The 19,195-nt window shown below is 41.8% G+C and overlaps 1 protein-coding gene across 1 annotated transcript in view; it reads left to right on the top strand.

Annotated features, from left to right (window-relative positions):
- Nucleotides 1–18,492, top strand: part of ptchd4 (patched domain containing 4) — a 48,857-nt gene extending 30,365 nt beyond the window's left edge. The window contains exon 3 of the mRNA XM_037087188.1: nt 13,613–18,492. Coding sequence (XP_036943083.1) covers nt 13,613–15,294 — 1,682 coding nt within the window. The 3' untranslated portion in view covers nt 15,295–18,492. The remainder of the gene's footprint in view (nt 1–13,612) is intronic.
- The last annotated feature ends 703 nt before the right edge of the window (nt 18,493–19,195 follow it).

Genomic DNA, 19,195 nt, shown 5'->3' with positions numbered 1-19,195 from the left:
AGCCCCAGTAATTAATTTGAACAAGCCACATTATGCCACCCCCTACATTCCACCTTCTCATTAGATTTGCCATATGTGCGATTGTACGGATATTGACCTGGATGAGGGCTACTTTCACTTGTTTGAGTCAATGAGCAGGTGAGTTGGGGGCTTATCCATTTTTAATGGAACATTCAGTATTCAGGAAGTGGGGTCTTGAAAGGACCCCTCTTAACAATGCTAAATATAGCATCAAAGAGTTGTGAGATCATGCATTTTTAATGGATCAACAGGAAAAAAAAAGGTCCAGCCTTTGTTCGCTGAACATCACACTTCCTGCGACTGTATATTGGCCTGTTTTGGTATTTTTGTGCACGGCATGTCACTGGTTGCTTGTGAAGTCATTTTACATCAAAGATGAGAGAGTGACAGCAATGTTTTTCTCCTGTGTTATTTCAGCCTCGTGTTGGTAGATGTGGGTTTTACTTGACAGTTCTGTGAAAACATAGTCACTTGGGAAAGATTTTGAAATCAAAAGGCATTTGATTGGTTAGAGGGCTGGATGTAACCCTGCACTCTTTGTGCTTTGGCGTCTGTTGTCGTCCTCAGGAGGAACACTTTAAGGGGGAGAACACATCAAATTAATTATTCTTTAATTAAAGCGTCCCAAAGTCTTTTTTGGCTTCTTGTTTTCTTTTTCTGTTTTCAGAATTCAGTGAAAATCCCAACAGCTAAATACAATTCCAGCAAAATGCTATACAGCCAAAGCACAAATACTTAGCCTAGTCTCGTGACAAAGTGTGTAACAGACCCACCAGTATACTTGAGGGCAGCGTCTAAGTGTCATATGCAAAGTAAAAAGAGGCGAAAACTCTGCGATGGGACAAGGTTGGGGATGGTTAGTAGTTAATCCTTATGACTTTTACTGAGTAGATCAGGGTTTGAGTCCTGTGAGAGCCAGTCAGTAGTGATTCCTTTTCAGAAAGAAGTTGTCCTAAGTGAAAGTGTGATGTTTTCCTAAACCTAACCAAATTGCAGTGATGATTTTAAGGATGTAGTTATCTTTTCCTGAACCTCACAATATAGTTTTAGTGCCTTACCCTAACCTAGTAGTTGTAATACCTTTATTTTAAAAGTATAAGCGTTGGTATAGGGGATGCCATACCCAACAGTGACACAAAAGGTTCTTATTTGCATCATTTTATTGATGTGAGGTGTAACAAACTAAAACACATATCTTGTTAAACATTTAGGATTATTTACCTGCCATACAGCTGGGAGTGCTAATGTTTTAGGTGCCATGCTAATGTGGCAGACTGACAGAGACAATTTGTGAGTCATGTATTTGTAGGCAGACACAAGCAGAGGCAAAAGTTTATAAAGAAATGGAGTCATGCATACAAACGACTGTAGGTAGCTCACTCACCTAACAACAAAGATAACCACACAGCCTAGTCTCAACGCTGGAAGTACTCAACACATAGAGAAGCTTCTTTGACAAATTACACCGTGGTTACTTCTTGTGCATTTTAATTGGTTTGTACAACAAAACCTGCCGCTGGAGAGGCATAAACAAAATAACCCATAGATGTGAATGCCATCTTTTGCTGCAGGAAAGCCGTAGCAATAATTCTTCCAAAAGGAGAGGACTTGAAAATGCAAATGACCAAATTTGCTGTTTCACACCTGGGGGCTATTCCAGAGAATCTGTTTCAAACTGAACCAGACTCCTACTCAAAATCCAGGATGGTGTTGCTGCTGCTGAACAGTTTCTGGGAGGGGAGGGGCTGTGAGTGGATGTGGGTGAGTGTGTCCCATATCATAAAATACAAGACAGCAATCTGCGATGCAGCAAAACCCGCAGATATTAAAAGCTGAGCAGTTTTTTTGTTTGTTTGTTTGTTTGTTTTTTATCTTTGGTGGAATTTTATTTCAATATGGTTTGCATATTTCTGTATGCAGTAAAGTGACTGTTATTTAATGATACAGAGCCTACATAATTATCATGAATCAGGCTTAAACAAGTGAATTGCATGGAAACAATATGTGAAACCAACCCTATTGCGGGACAAGAAAACATAGGCTACAGGACAATTCTGCAAAAGATTATGCTTCATGACGTTCTTTACCTTTGTGCTTTATACAATATCCGAACAAAGTCATGGTATGGGTAAGAGTTTTAGGGTAAGGCAACTAAAACGCAGATCACTTAGAAAGATAAAGATGGTCAATGATGCAAACCTCGGCCTGTTTTGGACTGAATTTGATTTCAATTAAACTGTCCAATATATACTGGACTGGTTAAGAAAACATGGACAATCGAAAGCAGCAGCAGGCATACAAAGCATCATAAAACACAGTGAAAAACAAGAAATTACCCTGAAACATGCCAAAAATATCAGAAAATGGACTTGAATGTCAATAAAATGACAATATAGGATGTCTGTGCTGGCAGATTATTATGATGTGTATTTCTGTTTATTCAATAGGTGTAGTTATTATGATGGGAGCAAAGGAGGAAGTCAGTTGACAAGGCATAATTGGTGACGAAGTCCACATACGGAGGGGGTCAGAGTGGATAGATAGGTCAAACACATGACTTTCACCCAGGAAACCACTGTTGGTGCCCAGTGCGAAGCCAAAAGTGAACAAAGAGTCACTTACACGTGACAGCCAGGACCCAAGGTTTCCAGACGCAGCATGGCATTGTAACAAGCAAATTTGTCAGTCTTTTTAATGTTGTGACATTTTCACAGCCTTCTGGATTTGAAGCCAAAAAAAGGAATGAGTCCCTGAACTTGTTAGTTTTCGTTAATTGCTGTCGGATGCTTTTTCCCAAGAGCACCATGTGAAACTCATTCTGCAGTCTGGGCAATGACACTGTCTTTCAGCAGTTGTTACTTCTGTATGTAAAACAGTTCAACTCACCTCCAACTTTAAAAAAAAAATGTATGTTTCAAAAAAAATTTGCCAGGCCAATCAGTAAAGGAAGCGTTGCTGAAATTCATTAATTGATTTAATAAGTTTCCTTTGTTTTTGAGAAACTAAAGAGACTTGGCTTTCTCAAGAGTGTTATCACCTAAATATTGATTTGGATGTGAAGATTGCTTTTGGGCTCCCCTGTGCTCGCCCTTACTTTCACTCCCATCATCTGTTTTTATTGAGTTTGGATCACCCTTCTGTGCCGAGACCTCCTCATTGTGATATTGGCTCCTCTGTCATCTCCTACCTGTGTGACAAGCCGGCATGGTTAACAGGCCTCCTGATTGGAAGAATCCAGGGTGGGCGGGAGCGCCTGACACACTCTCTCGCCACGTGATGGATGTATTTTAGGGGCCTGCGTGCCACAGAAGTTTTACAGCAGTAATTTAGTTTAATGACTCGGTGGCTTTTTGGTGTGGGCCAGGGGAGAAGGGGAGGGCAAATGCAGCCTCGGCCTCCATTATCGGAGCAACGTGGTCAGGCTGTGAGACTATAGGCTTTTTTTTCTTCCCCCGCCTCTCCTCTCGGCAGAAAATAGTCTGCAGGACAGACGGTGACAAACTGCCCTCTTACAATCCATTCAGGGTTGTACCTGCATCTGGGAGAGGCTTCAGATACGATGCCTCTTGCCTCTTCCTCCTTTCATTCTGAGCTACAGCTTCTCATCTTTCTTTCTCTTTTTAGCCATCCCTGCTTCCTGACACATTGCTGTAGTGGCTGGCAGACAGCACAGGTTGTTGTCCATTAGAGGGAAGGGGAACAGGTGATCCAGTAAAAGCCTGCGGAGGTTGTACAGATGTTTTCAAGTTTTGTACCTGCTGTGTTATTGCAAAAGTTCATCAGTGTTGTTGGCAAGGATTAGGTTTACATTAGTTAGGCCAGTATTCACGGCCAGGGAATAGCCAGAATCATATTGAAAGAGCAGCAGCGGCCCTAGTCATGAATTTAGAAATACTGTTGTCTTGAGTGGAAGTGCCTGCTGAGGCTGAAAAAAAACTGTGTAACAATAGTCAGGACTCGAGGAGATAAAAGCAGCCGTGACCTTCTATGCATCTGCAAATGGAATCGTGGCCTGATTTTTGGTGATACGTCTCAAACAGAGACCGCAGTGCTTTAGTGACCTCAGCATCGCATTACAGCTCGGAGTCAAAAAAATTACACCAAGATTACACGCTTCTCATTTAGATAGAGCACCCTGAATACATGTTAGACTGTTAATAATGCAGGTGCAGGGAGCAGGGGTGGGAGTAATTATAAGGATCTTTGAATGGACAGTCACCACTTAATTGCAGCAATGTAGGAGATAATGGGGGACCGATCCATAGCACCAGGCTACATTGGGAAAGACAATTGACCCTTCAGTAAACCCCTGCCTTCTTAGTTATTATTGCAAGGGCTATAAAACATTCGAGTTGACTACCCATAACTCCAGTGTTGCCACAGTTACCTTGAAAAAGTAATGTGATTACTGCTTACACTGTGAAAAAGTAACTTAGTTACTTTACTGATTACTTGTTTTTAAAAATAACTACGTTAGATTACAAGTAACTTTATTAGTTACGTTCAGCAGCTGCCGACAACACGCCTGCCGCGGCAACATAAAAATGACAATCGGTTTTGCCAATAATCACTTTATTGTAAGTGCATTTTTAACAGTAACGCCAAGCACGGCATTGATGGCATAGGGATCTTGTTTATTATGGCACCAATCGAGGGCGAGTCAGCCGTTTAAGTGCAGCCTTTTCTTCTACAACATACAGCCCGACCAACTTACTCAGCTTTCCTCCACTTACTTCTTTTGCACCGAAGTCCACTGGGACATGCTCTGTAAGCTTAACTGTGCGGCGACTCCAAATGTTTCTTCAGATTTGAAGTTGTTTTTGAAGCTTGAAACTGATGTTACACGAGAGAGGAGTCCATGGAAAGCCCATGTAAACAGGTTAGTCTCAAAGTTGGACTGTTACACGTGAGTCGTCCTCGTGCTGAAAAACGTGACTTGTCACATACGTGACATCACTCCCTTAGACAAGAAGAAAGAACAAATATATATTCTTACTAAGGAAAATGACAAAAATAATAGTAACGCACAGTCACTTGAATAAGTAACGTTAATGTGATTACTGGTTTGGAAATATCAACGCGTTACATTACTCGTTACTGAAAAAAGTGGTCAGACAGGCGTTACTAAGTAACCCGTTACTGGCATCACTGCCTAACTCGAAGTATTTTTCAAGCCTAACCCTAATAAAGTAGTTGTCTAAACCTAACAGGGCTGTACAGTGTAAGCATTGTACTCGCGTTTGATGTTTGTGAACTGTAAAATGTAATAAGGCGCATGTGTGTGGATAAAAAAGTCAGCCCAAGCATCCACTTATCAATACTTTCGTCGTCGTCTTCTTTTGTATTTCCCGGCTTCCTGCCATGGATTTATGCCATGGACGACATCTGGGTCATTGCCCTTTGCAGGGACGGCGGTGCTTGTGCAGAACACCTAGGCCAGTTCAGGTCTAAATAAGACATATACATGAAAGTGTAAATCAACTTCGAACAGCATAATCTGGGTGTTAGTCCAACTTCGAGACTAACCTGTTTATATCTACTTTAAAAGTCTTGTTAAGTGGGACTAACACAATCGTCTGACTTTTTCTAACAACATGTAAATGTATTGAGTGATACAGATGATCAGAAAATGCTGAATATTGGCCCCGATAACTGTCCAGAGCCGATCAGTCTACCTGTTAAACAGACTAATGTTAAGAAATGACAAACGAAACTGACTACACCCACCAGAACTGACTACGTCTTCTCATGCAGTCAACACTGAGAGAATTGTTCCATGGCACCATCCCAACTATCCCCTCTCTGCGTGGGTGTAGATGATGAGAGCAACAGCAAATGAGATCCTGATCTCCCCTGCAGACTCATAGTCGTGGCTATAAAGGTCCAAGAGGACAGATGTACTGTGTGTGTCTGTGTGTGCGTTTTAAGATAAGCAATCCCGTCTCTCCTCTCTACGTCGCCACACTTGCACGACTCTGCTCTTTTATTCCAGACAGCTTTCAAGGGTTTTTCCATCACTTGGCCTGGATCTGGATCCTACTCTCCACCAATCCCACCGAGCAGACAGGACCGCCTCTTTGTGAGGTTCTTTGTCCTGGTTTGATAAAGAGGGCAGGGATACTAGAACAACTTTTTTTCTTTTACTGCATAAATCAAGGGAGGGGTGACATGGCCCTCTGACCAGACACTCTAAAACAGTGATTTCTATAATATAAAGCTATTAAACACTTTTTTTTTTGATGAGAAAATTGCACTTTGGAATACAGATTACATGACCTCATTGCCCTAAACAGTAGCCTCAGCTTGAAAAGCACATTTTTTTTGTTTGTTGTTTTTGTTAGTTGACACCGCTGCTAACAGGCTGTTACTGTTGTAACACAATCCTCAGTCGTTGCACTCAGCTGTTCTCCGATATTGAAGACCAGTCGTGAAGGCTTTCACTGCAGCTGCCACAAAGCGCATTTTGCCACCTGCAGTCTCATATATAGAGAAAAACAGGAGGTGATAGGAGGCAGACTTGTTCATTTTTTTTTTTTCTGTCTGTATGTGATTGTGTTTGTTCCAGAGTGTGTTTCAGTGGGGGTGTCTCTGTGTGGGTGAAGATGGCGAGAGCAACAGCAAATGAGAGTCTGGTCCTCCCTGCAGACTCGTAGCCGTGGCTGTAAAGTTCTAAGAGGATAGATGCACTGTGTGTGTCTGTGTGTGTGCTGCTGCTGTTTAGGGGACATCACGGCGACACTGGTTGAGTTTTATCTCCGCAATAATCGGGAATGCAGTCTCTCTCTACCTCCGTTGCCGTGTTACCTCAACCCCCGCTCTTCCTCCAGCATCCATTCGTAGTTCCTAACAGGCAGAGGCCCGAGTAAGAAGTGGACATTGAGTTTTGCATCTATCAGCATTCAGACGTTGAGAGAACTGTCAGTGTCCTCCAAAGCTGATTAGCATTGAGTGGCAGTCATGCTGCAAGCCATGTGCTCCTCTCTCTCTCTCCTGCTTTTTTTTCCCCCCACAAATTCATTGATTTAAGCTCCTGCACTGTCCACACTGACCAAACTTCTCCCGTGTTTGCCCATTGGATGAAAGTTTGCATCTAAATTTCTTAAAATTACTTAACCACTGGCAAGTTGACTAACTAATGTTTTACTTCAAACCAAAGTTTTTTAAGTAATATATAGCTATATATTAGCTTTAGATAAAATTCCAATACTTTCTAAATGACTTATTTAGATGTTATTGCATAAGATTTTGTAATTTTATATACATATATATACTTTAGTTGCTTTAGTGTTTTGCATTTAACACCAGTTTAGTGTTAGGTTACATATGTTGCCCATGTCCCCTGTTACTTCTTTCGCTCCTAGCTAAGTGGGTACTATATCAGCAAGCTGAATCTGCTCGATCAGTTATGCTAACCATGCAATAGCAACACTTAACAGTCAGTTGGTTCAATTCATTACTATCAAATAACTACGCAATGAGTAGCTTATTTGGTGCACCCAGCTAGAGTTTCCAGTAATCTCAGTTTTAGGAGACCTAACATATTGAACATTCAATTATGCTAACACAAATTTGAAGGTCCAGTTAATTCTCATTTTACAATGCAGGGCTGAACAACACAAAGTAAGTTGTAGTCCCAGATTTTGAAGATGGCTCTAGGAGTCTGAAGGCAGAAGTTGCTCTCAGTCTTGTGGTACGGCAGCAGGTACTTCTGTATCTGATGTCAGATGGCAGCAGGGTGAACAGACTGTGGCTGGGTGGGTGGGTGTGGGTGGGTCTTTTATTAACCTTTGGGCTCTGTGCAGATATCTCACTTCACTGATGCTCTGTAGATGGTACCAGTGACGTATTGGTGGTTTTAATCAGCCGCTGTAGAGCCTTCCTATCCTGAGCAGTGATGAACCATGTCAGTTAGTGGTGTCCTCAGTCAGGTCGCTTTCTATCGCTTCTTTGTTGCCGAGTTCTTGACAGTGGAATGTTGCCACCCTAAATTCCTTTACAAAGAGACTTTTCTGTGCTTTTATTTACCAGGGTGGACCACTACGGGTTCTCTATAATGTTGATTCCCAGGAACCTGCAACAGTTCACCTGCTCCACCTCAGCTTCACTGATGTAGACGGTGGTGTGTGTCTTTGTGTCCTTTCAACAGTCCACTCCCTGGTTTTGCTGACGTTGAGCAGTAGATTGTTGCCTGTGCACCACTCTGCAAGATTGTTGAGTTTCTCTTGATACAAGCTCTCATCATTGTTTATAATGCAGTTGATGCTGGTGGTGTCAGCAGCGTACTTAACAATAGAGTGCTCCTGATGTCCGTGAATGGGACGGGGCTGAGCACACAGCCCTGGGGGGCTCCAGTGTCCAGTGTTAGTTATGTTAGTTAGTTGTGTAATCAGTGTCATGGGTGAGTTTGTGTTAAATGCTCAGCTAAAGTCACCAGACCAAATCTTACAGTGCATCTTACACTTCAGAGCCATTTTGTTTTGTGCAAAATAGAATTTTTAAAAGGTGCATCCCGTACCTTCAGTCCAGCTCTCTCTCTGTTATGTCAAGGAAAGTACTGAGATATGAATCGAATAAACCGTCACCTGAGGAAACATGTTTCATAATTCAGAGTTATTTGTACTCCTCATTTAAATAAAGACATTATGCCACATGTCCTGTTAGATTTAGGGAAATGCAAGAGAAAGCAACACATTTACATTCACGAGACATCCAATCCTTGCTGTTTCCTTTGCTCAGTTCGAACATGTTACTCACTGAAGCGTCTGTCTTACTTTGACATGGATGTGAATAGACCTACACATCACCCCAGTGAGTGTGCTGCTGTTTTTGATCTTTTGATCTTCTCACCCCTTCTAATTGGGATTCTTCTCACTTTTGAGCACGGAGCTTTCAAAGACAGAGGTGGTTTAATAGAGAGACAAGACAGGTGTGAAATCTCCCAAGCCTTTGTCGTCAGAAAAAAATGTTCTGCGCTTTCTAGAAAGCTGACGTGATCAAAACATTGTACCAACACTAGTCTGAACGCTTTTTAAATCAGGTCTGTTTGATGGGTTTGAACCAGTGCTTTGGAATGTTTTATCCTATTTACTAAAATTATGAGTATACTAACTGTCATCTGCTTTTAAATGTTGATGGTGTTACATCTTATGGACCGCTGTTGGTCTCAAATAATTTCATGAAACTTCCCGAAACACAAATCTTGCTTGGTACAAGTAGTCCACCCAGTTCATATTCAAGTTTCTTTGAAATTATTGTTGTTTGGAATTGGAGTAAAGACTTTCAGTCAGCAGATTTAACCATTTAATCAGCAGTTTTTTTGATAATTTGTTTTTCTTTTAGCCTATTCATTTGTGTGGATTTGCTGCTTTTCTTTTTCTTATTTCAAGGGGGGCTTTATTTCCTAACATTTTGCAGGCCATACAATTAATCAATTATCCACACATAAATTGATAATGAAAATAATCACAGTGCTGTCGCGATGTACGTTTCCTGTATCTCCTCCCACATCCAACTCCAGCAGGACGCAGTTAACTTACTATCGATGCATGATATTTTATCACAGATAATGCTACACAATGTACAACATCTTGTATGGAAATATTGTGAAAGGAAACTAGTCATCAAGACAGAAAAAAAAAGTTTTCATTATCTTCCATTAAGCATACAAATTCTCAGGGCGTCCTGGTGACCTAGTGGTTAGGACACATACCATGAGGCCATGGCATCGGTGATCAGCTCCAGTCAGGGACCTGTGTTGCATGTCATGGGTGGTTATGGTTAAGCATTGCGATTTAGAATCTATTCACAATTGGCAAAAATCCATTGTCTAAATGTTCATAAGTATGAGTAAAAAATGTGAAATGAAACCGCGAGGGTAGTGCAGCATCCGGACAGTTTACAGTGTGCAGAAGCTAAAGTTACCTTAAAGTGGATCCTCAAACAAGGGAGCGGTCGAAAAAACGTTTATTTTATTTAATGACTGGCTAATTACCTTTGCAAGATGAACATTAAGCAGGCCACATGTCCATGTCACCAGACGTAATGATGTGACGTTCAAAGAGCAGAGCAGCGGTCAGCAACAATCAAGAACAGCTGACAACTGCTCACAAGCTCACAAACACACCGCAGCATCAACACGTTAACCAAACTCTGTTGTGAAGAAAACAACTCCGCTCCAGAACTCTGCTTCTGCTCAGAGTATGATACGGTGACGGACCCTCGGAGCTAACAGTGCAGCAGAGAGGCTACTCTCACTGCTGGACTTATAACACTAATAACACAGTAGAGCACACCCTTTACTTTGTTATCCACATACATGCATGTTTTTCAAATTAATTTATTCATTAACTGATGCTGTTAATTCTTTTAATTAAAAGGCTGCCGATCGTTTATCTTAATTTCCAGTTGGGGTTCATATTGTGTTTCAGCAGATTAAGGACCCCAATTAACGGTTTAAAGCACAACACACTGGAGCAAAACAGTGAAAATAGAGCTCGCTTTTCTATTCATTCGATTGACAATCAATTCCGAATCAAGAATTGTTTGAATTGAGAAATTGTCTGTTTCAGAAATGAAAGTAACTACATGCAGACCAGATCATTATGCGTGTTGTGTCACATGTACGGGCCAGAATTATTTTTTTGGTTAATTTTTCAATGTTTTTAGTATATCTCAGAAAATACATGATTGCAGTACTCTATTTCTAAATCTTTACAAATACATTATTAGCTGATAGATATGAGTGAATGCAGAAATGCAGCTTTGATAAGACACATGCTATTAAATACGAGGTAAACAGATTTTTGTTAGTCATCCATCTTCACCTGCCAGATCAATCACTGTAATGAATCCCGGAGCTTTTCTAATCATGTCTCGGCAGTGACTCACTACTTAACATTCTATTCGGTAACTGGTGAAGGGAAACGCATGCGGACTCCCCTGGTGTAATGCTGTATAAACCCTGGGCATGAATTCCCTCTCCCTCCACACCCTCTAAACCAACTGACGCTAACTAATTGACTTGCGGCACTGCTTAATAAAACTAAAAGTGGGAAGAGTCATCTAGCCGACTCATTACATACGACTAATCCTTTATAGCTAATTAACTTTTCTCTCTGAGTCAGACAAGGGGAAATTTATAATGCTGTCAGGGTTAGCGCTGTCCACCTGCTACATGAGAAAGGAATATTTCAGAGCCGATGCCGGCAGTGAGACATACGGATGAGCCAGATCCAGTGTTCACTCGCACTGAAATATTTACATGCTGGAAGGAACGCTGAACTGATTCAAGTGGTCACGAATTCATAACACATTCCCTCGCAGCAGTTTTCTCCCCCACCAGAAACACCGCTCCGGCATTTTACAAATAAATGAGCAGCGAGCGTGGGTGGGCGGGTGTTCCTGTGTGGGAGATTTTGCACTATGGAGCATATGCCTTTGAATGTTGGGTATTCATGTCTATATATTTTTTTTTTTTTTTAAATCCCACAGATTTGACTCACATGAATGAACCTGCTGCAGACAGATTTGGATGCTGGTTGCTGATGCATGGTAGAGAGGACAGTGTGCAGGTCTATTTCAGATATGAAGAGAAACAGGAAAGCCCGTGTCTCTATTAGAGGAGTCAGACCAAGGCTGCGCGAATGTATGTTTTAATTGAATGTTTAATCGGTCTTGTCATGCTCAAATTGTTTAGCAGGCGCACCATTGCTGGTATAAAAATACACACGACATCAGGACACGTTTTTCACCTCGCCAGATGCGTATTAAAGACTGTATTTAACATGGCAGCCCCTAGGAGCCATTAATGGAGTCTTAGAATCAGGGGCTGTCATACACATTTACTGCTTTTATTGACGCACACCAATGGATGGTGATGGAGGGTTGAAAGCCCACAGAGATATATCTTCATATTAAAACAAGACATCTAAATAGAACCCTAACTCTAACCCTAACATATCGGCCCAATAATTTAGCTGATGAGACTCTGATATTAATTTAGTTATCTCCTCAATGTTCTTCAACGACATCTCCAACGACATAATACCAAAAAAAAAAACATAATTTCACTTATGTTTCTACATATATTTTTCTTGAAGACTGCCGTCCAGAACATTTATTCATCGCAGTCGGGACTAAAATGTGGCAGCATGGTTGTCAGATTCTTTTAAAACCTTTACCTTTGCTTGAGGTTAGTGGGCCAACCCGCAGAATTCCAGGGTCGCTAATAAAGCTCATTATTAAAATGCACCAGGGGAGATTTTGTTAAAGTTTTTCTCATGTAAGCATTCACCATGCAACAAAAGGACTATACCTTTGCCATGTATTTTTTTGAGTTGTTGCTCACATCATGTTCCCAGTAATGTTCAAACTCAGAGAAGTCTGTGTTCGCTCGGGGTAGCGGTGCGTTTCATTTTGTCATGCGTTGCTACTTTTGGGACAGGGAAGTCTGTGAACAAAAGACTTAACATGAATAAAACTTTAAAACATTACCTCATCTGTGAACATTTGTGCCTGAGTAAGCTACGGCGGTGTTGATTTGGTCCCGAACAGCTAGATGACTGTACATTAGCTGTAAGCTAACAAGCAAAAGCATTCACAGAGGGTTCGTGTGTCAGTTTGTTTGAATTCAGGTCAACCTCTAACTAAACTCAGCACTCAGACTGGAGCCTGGAGAGACTCCAATGCTCTCTCTCCTTTTCCCCTGTCCTCTCTGTGAAGTCATTTGCCTAGTAAAGTACATGTCCTTGTCAGCTCCAGTGAGCAGGCAACATTACAGTACATAAGCAGCGACAATGGCCACCTCTGCAAAACGCTGCTGCAGTCAGGTTAAGTGATAAAGACGAATCCACTTTTGAATCTCAAAAAATGCAAAACGAATCCCTTAGTTCTCCTCTCATTGGTTAATGGCTCTGGATCAGAGCAGAATTTGAGGGGAATGGGGGTGTTTATTCCTCTAATAAGTTCTGGCTTTGTACGTGACTCTCTCCTTCAGAGCTGGTCGAGTCAACAATTGGCAGACATTACATATTGAGCATTTAACAATCTTTTAAAATTCTCTTTTGGACTTGTCACTCTGTCTGTTTGGCTATTATCAGTTTTAGACACATAGAAACTCAAATGGAAAAATTTGAACAAATGGTGAGAGTTGACATCATCACTTGGCTGTAGCAGCTCCTTTACTGTGGGCAGTCACTTCGACCTGTTCACCACTCTTCCTCTTTGCAGCGCTGCGGTGCTTGCACTCATCCCACAAAGTCCAACAGCAATTATGTTAAAATAAAGAGAGGTTATTGTCAAAATTATATTTCTTCTATTGATGCTATAATTGAAAGTTTTTTTTTTTAATCTCGATTTGGTGTAGCAGTAACCAATGTTGTGTTTCAGGGAAGGTATTCAAATGATGTTACTCAGTTGTACAAAGAAATATTCTGAAAACCTTCAGAGAAATGGACCATTTCACTTCTTAGGAAGGACTGTGTATCATGGAAATAGAAAATGTTTCTGTCAGTGTCATTTCAGGTGAACACAATGCCAACACATCAGTGCAAACAACATTCTTACTGAATCCGTTCTCTTTCTTTTCTTCCAGGCCATGGAACTAAAGGGGTGTTCGAGCTGCTGGCGGGCTGGAGGAGAACAAGGGAAAACCTTCCCTTCAAGGAGCGCGTTGCCGATGCTTTCGCTGATGTTATGGTGTGCTACACCATGACCAGCTCGCTCTACATCATCACCTTTGGCATGGGAGCTAGCCCTTTTACCAACATTGAGTCTGTGAAAATCTTCTGCCAGAGCATGTGTGTTGCCATCCTGGTCAACTACTTCTATGTTTTCTCTTTCTACGGCTCCTGCCTGGTGTTTGCCGGACAGTTGGAGCAGAACCGCTACCACAGTGTTTTCTGTTGTAAAATCCCCTCAGTGGAGTATCTGGACCGTCAGCCCACATGGTTTAAAACCATGATGAGTGACGGCCATGACTTGTCCACGCACCACGACAGCGTCCCTTACCAGAATCACTTCATCCAACACTTCCTGCGTGAGCACTACACGGAATGGATCACCAATACTTACGTCAAACCCTTTGTGGTCATTCTGTATCTCATCTATGCTTCTTTCTCATTCATGGGATGTTTACAAATCAGTGATGGATCAAATATTGTGAACCTGCTGGCTAGTAACTCTCCAAGTGTGTCGTATGCTCTGACCCAGCAAAAATACTTCAGTAACTACAGTCCTGTGATTGGGTTTTACATTTATGAGCCCATTGAGTACTGGAACTCCACGGTGCAGGAGCACCTGAAGACTCTGAGTCACGGCTTCAACAAGATCTCCTGGATGGACAACTTTTTCCACTACCTTCGGGTGGTGAACGTGAGTGCGTCAACCAAGAGCGACTTCATCAACATCCTCAAGGGCTCCTTCTTACGCAGCCCGGAGTACCAGCACTTCACTGAGGACATCATATTCACCAAGAACCGCGAGACCGATGAGTACGACATCATTGCCTCGCGGATGTACCTTGTGGCACGGACGACGGAGAAGAAGCGCGAGGAGGTGGTGGAGCTTCTAGAAAAGCTTCGCCCGCTGATGCTGATCAACAGCATCAAGTTCATTGCCTTCAATCCTACGTTCGTGTTCATGGACCGCTACAGCTCCTCCGTCATCTCGCCCATCCTGACCTCAGGATTCAGCGTACTCACAATCCTCATCCTCACTTTCTTCCTGGTCATCAACCCCTTGGGTAATTTCTGGCTCATCCTCACTGTAACGTCCGTGGAGCTGGGCGTCTTGGGTTTGATGACCCTCTGGAACGTTGGCATGGACAGCATCTCAATCCTGTGCCTTATTTATACCCTCAATTTCGCCATGGATCACTGTGCACCACACCTGTACACTTTTGTGCTAGCCACCGAGCACACTAGGACGCAGTGCATCAAGTTGGCACTGGAGGAGCACGGGGCAGCCATCCTGCAGAACACTTCCTGCTTTGTGATTGGTATCATGCCCCTGGTGTTTGTGCCTTCCAATCTGACCTACACACTGTTCAAGTGCTCGCTCCTCACCGCGGGCTGCACCGTGCTGCACTGCTTTGTCATCCTGCCTGTCTTCCTGACCTTCTTCCCGCCGTCCAAAAAGAGACACAAGAAAAAGAAACGGGCCAAGCGCAAAGAGCGGGAGAGGGAGAGGGAGCGGGAAAGGGAGAGGGAGAGAGAACGGGAGGAGATAGAGTGCATCGAAGTCAGGGAGAATCCTGATCATGTGACAAACGTCTGAGTAGTTTGTAATTTTAGCAGTGAATATCAGTGGGTATCCGTCAGTTCTTGGTGGATTAGAGGCGCTCTCAAACGGTGAGGCACTTCTTGAGGTGCGGGGGCAGTGCGAGATGTCCCCTGCTGAGTGGGCACTGGTCACTCCCACAAAATAGCAGCTCAGCTGGCCAGAGTAGAGCGCAGCCCCTTTGGTCGGTCATTCAGCCCTTCAGTCTGGACAGTGTATCTCATTTGCACAAACTGCAACACGCTCATGGTTCTACAGCTCTTTCCCAACTATTTGGTGTATAAAAACAAGTTAGTTACCAGAACGTATGCTTGCTAAATCTGTAAAGTAAATTCTAAACACACAGTATGTTACTCCATTTAAATATTAGCAATTCAGTGTTCATCTCCTGCAGCCCTTATCTCAAAGCAAGAGAGTGAGGAGCATAGCAGTCTGTTAAGCCAAGGACATTCAGACAAGCTGGTGGAGGTGGTAAGTGTGATCATACAAAAGTGTATAAATAAGTCAGGGCAGGAGATGGCTGTGCACCTTACTGTGCACACCTCGATAACGGCGAAAAAAGAAAGGTAACCAAATTCTGTTGGAAAGAGAGAAACTGTGGAAAGAAAGCACACCGCACGCTTTTCTGTAAAAGCTGAACAGCTGAACTGGGCAGATGGCATACACTGTGTCCATAATGAAGAATTATCTTGCACATTGCATCTTATGAATAGAACAGTCTAGGTTTATAGTAGCAGGAGCTAAATATTTCTGCTTTAAATTCTGAGGTCATGTAAGGTCTTGGCAATGGCAAAAGAATCCGCGGCGGGCTGCAATGTATGAACAGGAAGTGATAAGTGACTGTTGTGCAGCAGTATTTGAAAAGGTGGTAATCTTGAGTGTGACTTAAGTAAATCCTTAACTGTTTTCGCAACAGAGCAGTAAAAACCAAAAGCGAAGCGTTTCCGAGGCTTGAAATGTTGGACTTTCTAGCAGGTTGATAAATGAAACGTTTCTGTGAGAGTAAGGATGTCTCTGTGATCCACTTATAAAAGCTGACTGGTATGGCACTGGCAATTGGAAGGTCTGAATGTGACTCAAAACTTGCAGCGGTGCCAAATAGTGTACAGAATTTCTTTTTGTTTGACACATGTCTATGAAAACAAACAAAAAAAAGTTTCAGTAAGTTTAAACTTTCACATGAGTCATGAATCACGAATTATTCAAGACAATTTAGTGACTTAATGTTCAGGTTTGTGAAGCAGATCATATAACAGGCTTCAATTAAACAGTGAGGCACTTTTTTGTAAAGTACAGTACTGTCTCTGAATAGTGTAAAATAAACTAATAGAGAGCTAAAGTCAGACTGGAACTTCCAGGTTTTGTTGCAGAAGTAAGAAACCTCATTCATAATCCTCTTGACGAATTTATCAACTAGGTGGTGAACGCAGCTGAGCAGCTGAGGGCCACATTCGGCCCTGAGTCAGAGGAGATCAGGAAAGCGCTTAAAGGAATGGTGAACCTTGGTATTTTGTGAGATTTGAGAACACCACCGTCGAAAATACAAATGATGATAGTTGGTCCTGTCTGTGATTTATCACCTGACAGCATTTTGCGCTGTGATGCTACCTGCTCACTGCAGTTACATAGTGCTGAAAGACCATTGTGTAGTGTGATTGAGATAGACACCACTCACAACATTTCAAGTCAGTGTACCATCAAAATGAATTTAAACCCTTTAAGGTAGAATAGTTCCATAATGTTGCTATAATTAGTCAGGCACTCAATCCAAATGCTAATGTTGCTCTGTATCCCCCGGATGTTTAAAAGAGCAGTTTTTGACGGATAGAAGTTAGTGGTGCTTTCACGAACACTATTTTCCCCATGCCTTAGACTGCAGTTGGTTAATGATGGGACAAATACTAGCTAGGCTATGAAATGAACCAGTTGCAATTATATATTAAATGCATAAGGTCATGATTTCAAATTTAAGTTTTAACAGTTTTTTCAATGCTAATAAATTCTTTGTTTAACCTTTTTACAGTCACGATTGGTTCAGATGCTAATGACACTGGTTTAAAAGACATTTCTTGATCTTAGAACATGGACCACAGGAAATCAGGTTTCCAGAAAAGACAACAGACAACAGACACCCTGAATGAGATTCCACTGATCTATGGAGGCTAATGATGCTTATCTGGCCTGGAAGTGACGTCAAGACTTCAGTTCTTTATTGGTTGCAAAAGGGAAGGCGCAGACTACTGCTGCCACCTATAGGTATGGAGCTGGTCTTGTCCATGAAGTAACAGTTTATTTTGCCCTAATACTTCAAAGCAACATTCCATCAAAAATGGGTTCTATTCCACAAATACCTTTCTTCAGTATTCAGTCTTAAAAGTCCTAAATGGCTTCTGTCTCCCCAGAGGGTAAACAGTATTATCTCTGTGTGCCAAGGCCTGATAAGAATCTCTGTTGCAGTCCCAAAACAAACACACTCAAGGTCAACAGCCCTGACAGATACCTATCTCTCACTGACCCCCGGCAGGCAGATCCTAGCTGGTGGCATGTGATAGAGAGGCCCCATATGTGAGCAGATGTGGCTGATTGCAGACCAGTCAATACCTTCTCAGGCGATGGGCTGGTTCTTAAGGGGTTGTCATTGTAGGGACACTGCCGGGGTTTTTTTTGTTTTTGTTTTTTTTTTTGTGCTGCCACTGAGAATTTGAATTGCTCTTGTATAGGACAGCTAACCAGGCAGGGGGAGACTGGAATGCTCATATTGGACCAAATGTCAGTGAGAAAATATGCGTGAATGCTGGACAAATGGAGTGTGTGAGGGAAGAAGATTGTCATTCAGTGTCAAGTGAGAAATCAGTAGATATCAAAAAAGCGATGAAACCAATGTGAGACAAATATGGAAAAGAATGATATTTTAACTGTCATACTTTCCCTGAAACACATTCCCTGCTTTTGTGGAGTTACAAAGTAGTCTTAAGTGCTGACTTGTCAATGATTAAAAAAAAACCTTATATTTCCATCAGCCAAACAATGCCCTACTTAGAAATGAGGAGTTTTTGGCAAGCCACTTCCTGCAGTAGCTGCAGTGAACGTCACATTATGTAAAAGCCATGTCATGTATGTATAGCAAGAAGGCATGAAATGTTTGAAACACGGGAAAGAAATGCAAATCTTAAATAATTTACTTCCCAAAATGGACTGTGTTTGCATGGCACTGTATTGTATGTATGCATGTATTTAATTTTTTCTGTATGAAGTCTGCGTATTTTCATTTTTGGCTACGCTGTAGTGACTTATGTTTGTTGTTTCAATGCATATTCTGTAACACCATGTGCTGCAAAAGAACAAAATGAGTCATATCTGTTCCAAAACAAAAGCCAGAGGATATCCCATGTGTAAAATAACTGTAAATTAGTCTTTTCTATATTTTCTAAGAAAAAAATATACTATAGAAAGATTTTTAATGACAGAATTTTCTTAAAAAAAAATAAAAAGGGAAAAAAGTTGAACACAGTAGGCCAGTAATAAACAGTGGAATGTTACCAGTATACTACTAGATCTTATTCCTTGCACACTGCAGTGTCAATGTTCGTTGATGATTCACGTTTTTTATATGGGAAACTGTGGCCACCATTTTATTGTTTGTTTGTTTGTTTGTTTGTCTTGACTCCTTCATATTCTCTACTTGGCCCTCACATTTAAGGAAATCAGAACAGTCTATAAGGCTTTATAAAGACAAAAATGTAGGTTAGAAATTTCCAGAGTATACATGGAATCTCCAATTTATGTCTGACATGCATCAGTTACAGTTTGCGATATGGCAGGAAGAGCTTAGCAGCAAAGATGTCAATATTTAGCATTATTGTTAACTCTTCAGTCCTTATTATATTTGGTGCCCTCT

The sequence above is a fragment of the Acanthopagrus latus genome, chromosome 22 (genome assembly GCF_904848185.1).
Source record: "Acanthopagrus latus isolate v.2019 chromosome 22, fAcaLat1.1, whole genome shotgun sequence".
NCBI classification, from domain to species: domain Eukaryota; kingdom Metazoa; phylum Chordata; class Actinopteri; order Spariformes; family Sparidae; genus Acanthopagrus; species Acanthopagrus latus.
The sequence above is the reverse complement of the archived record's forward strand: the minus strand, read 5'-3'. Positions and strand labels throughout refer to the sequence as shown.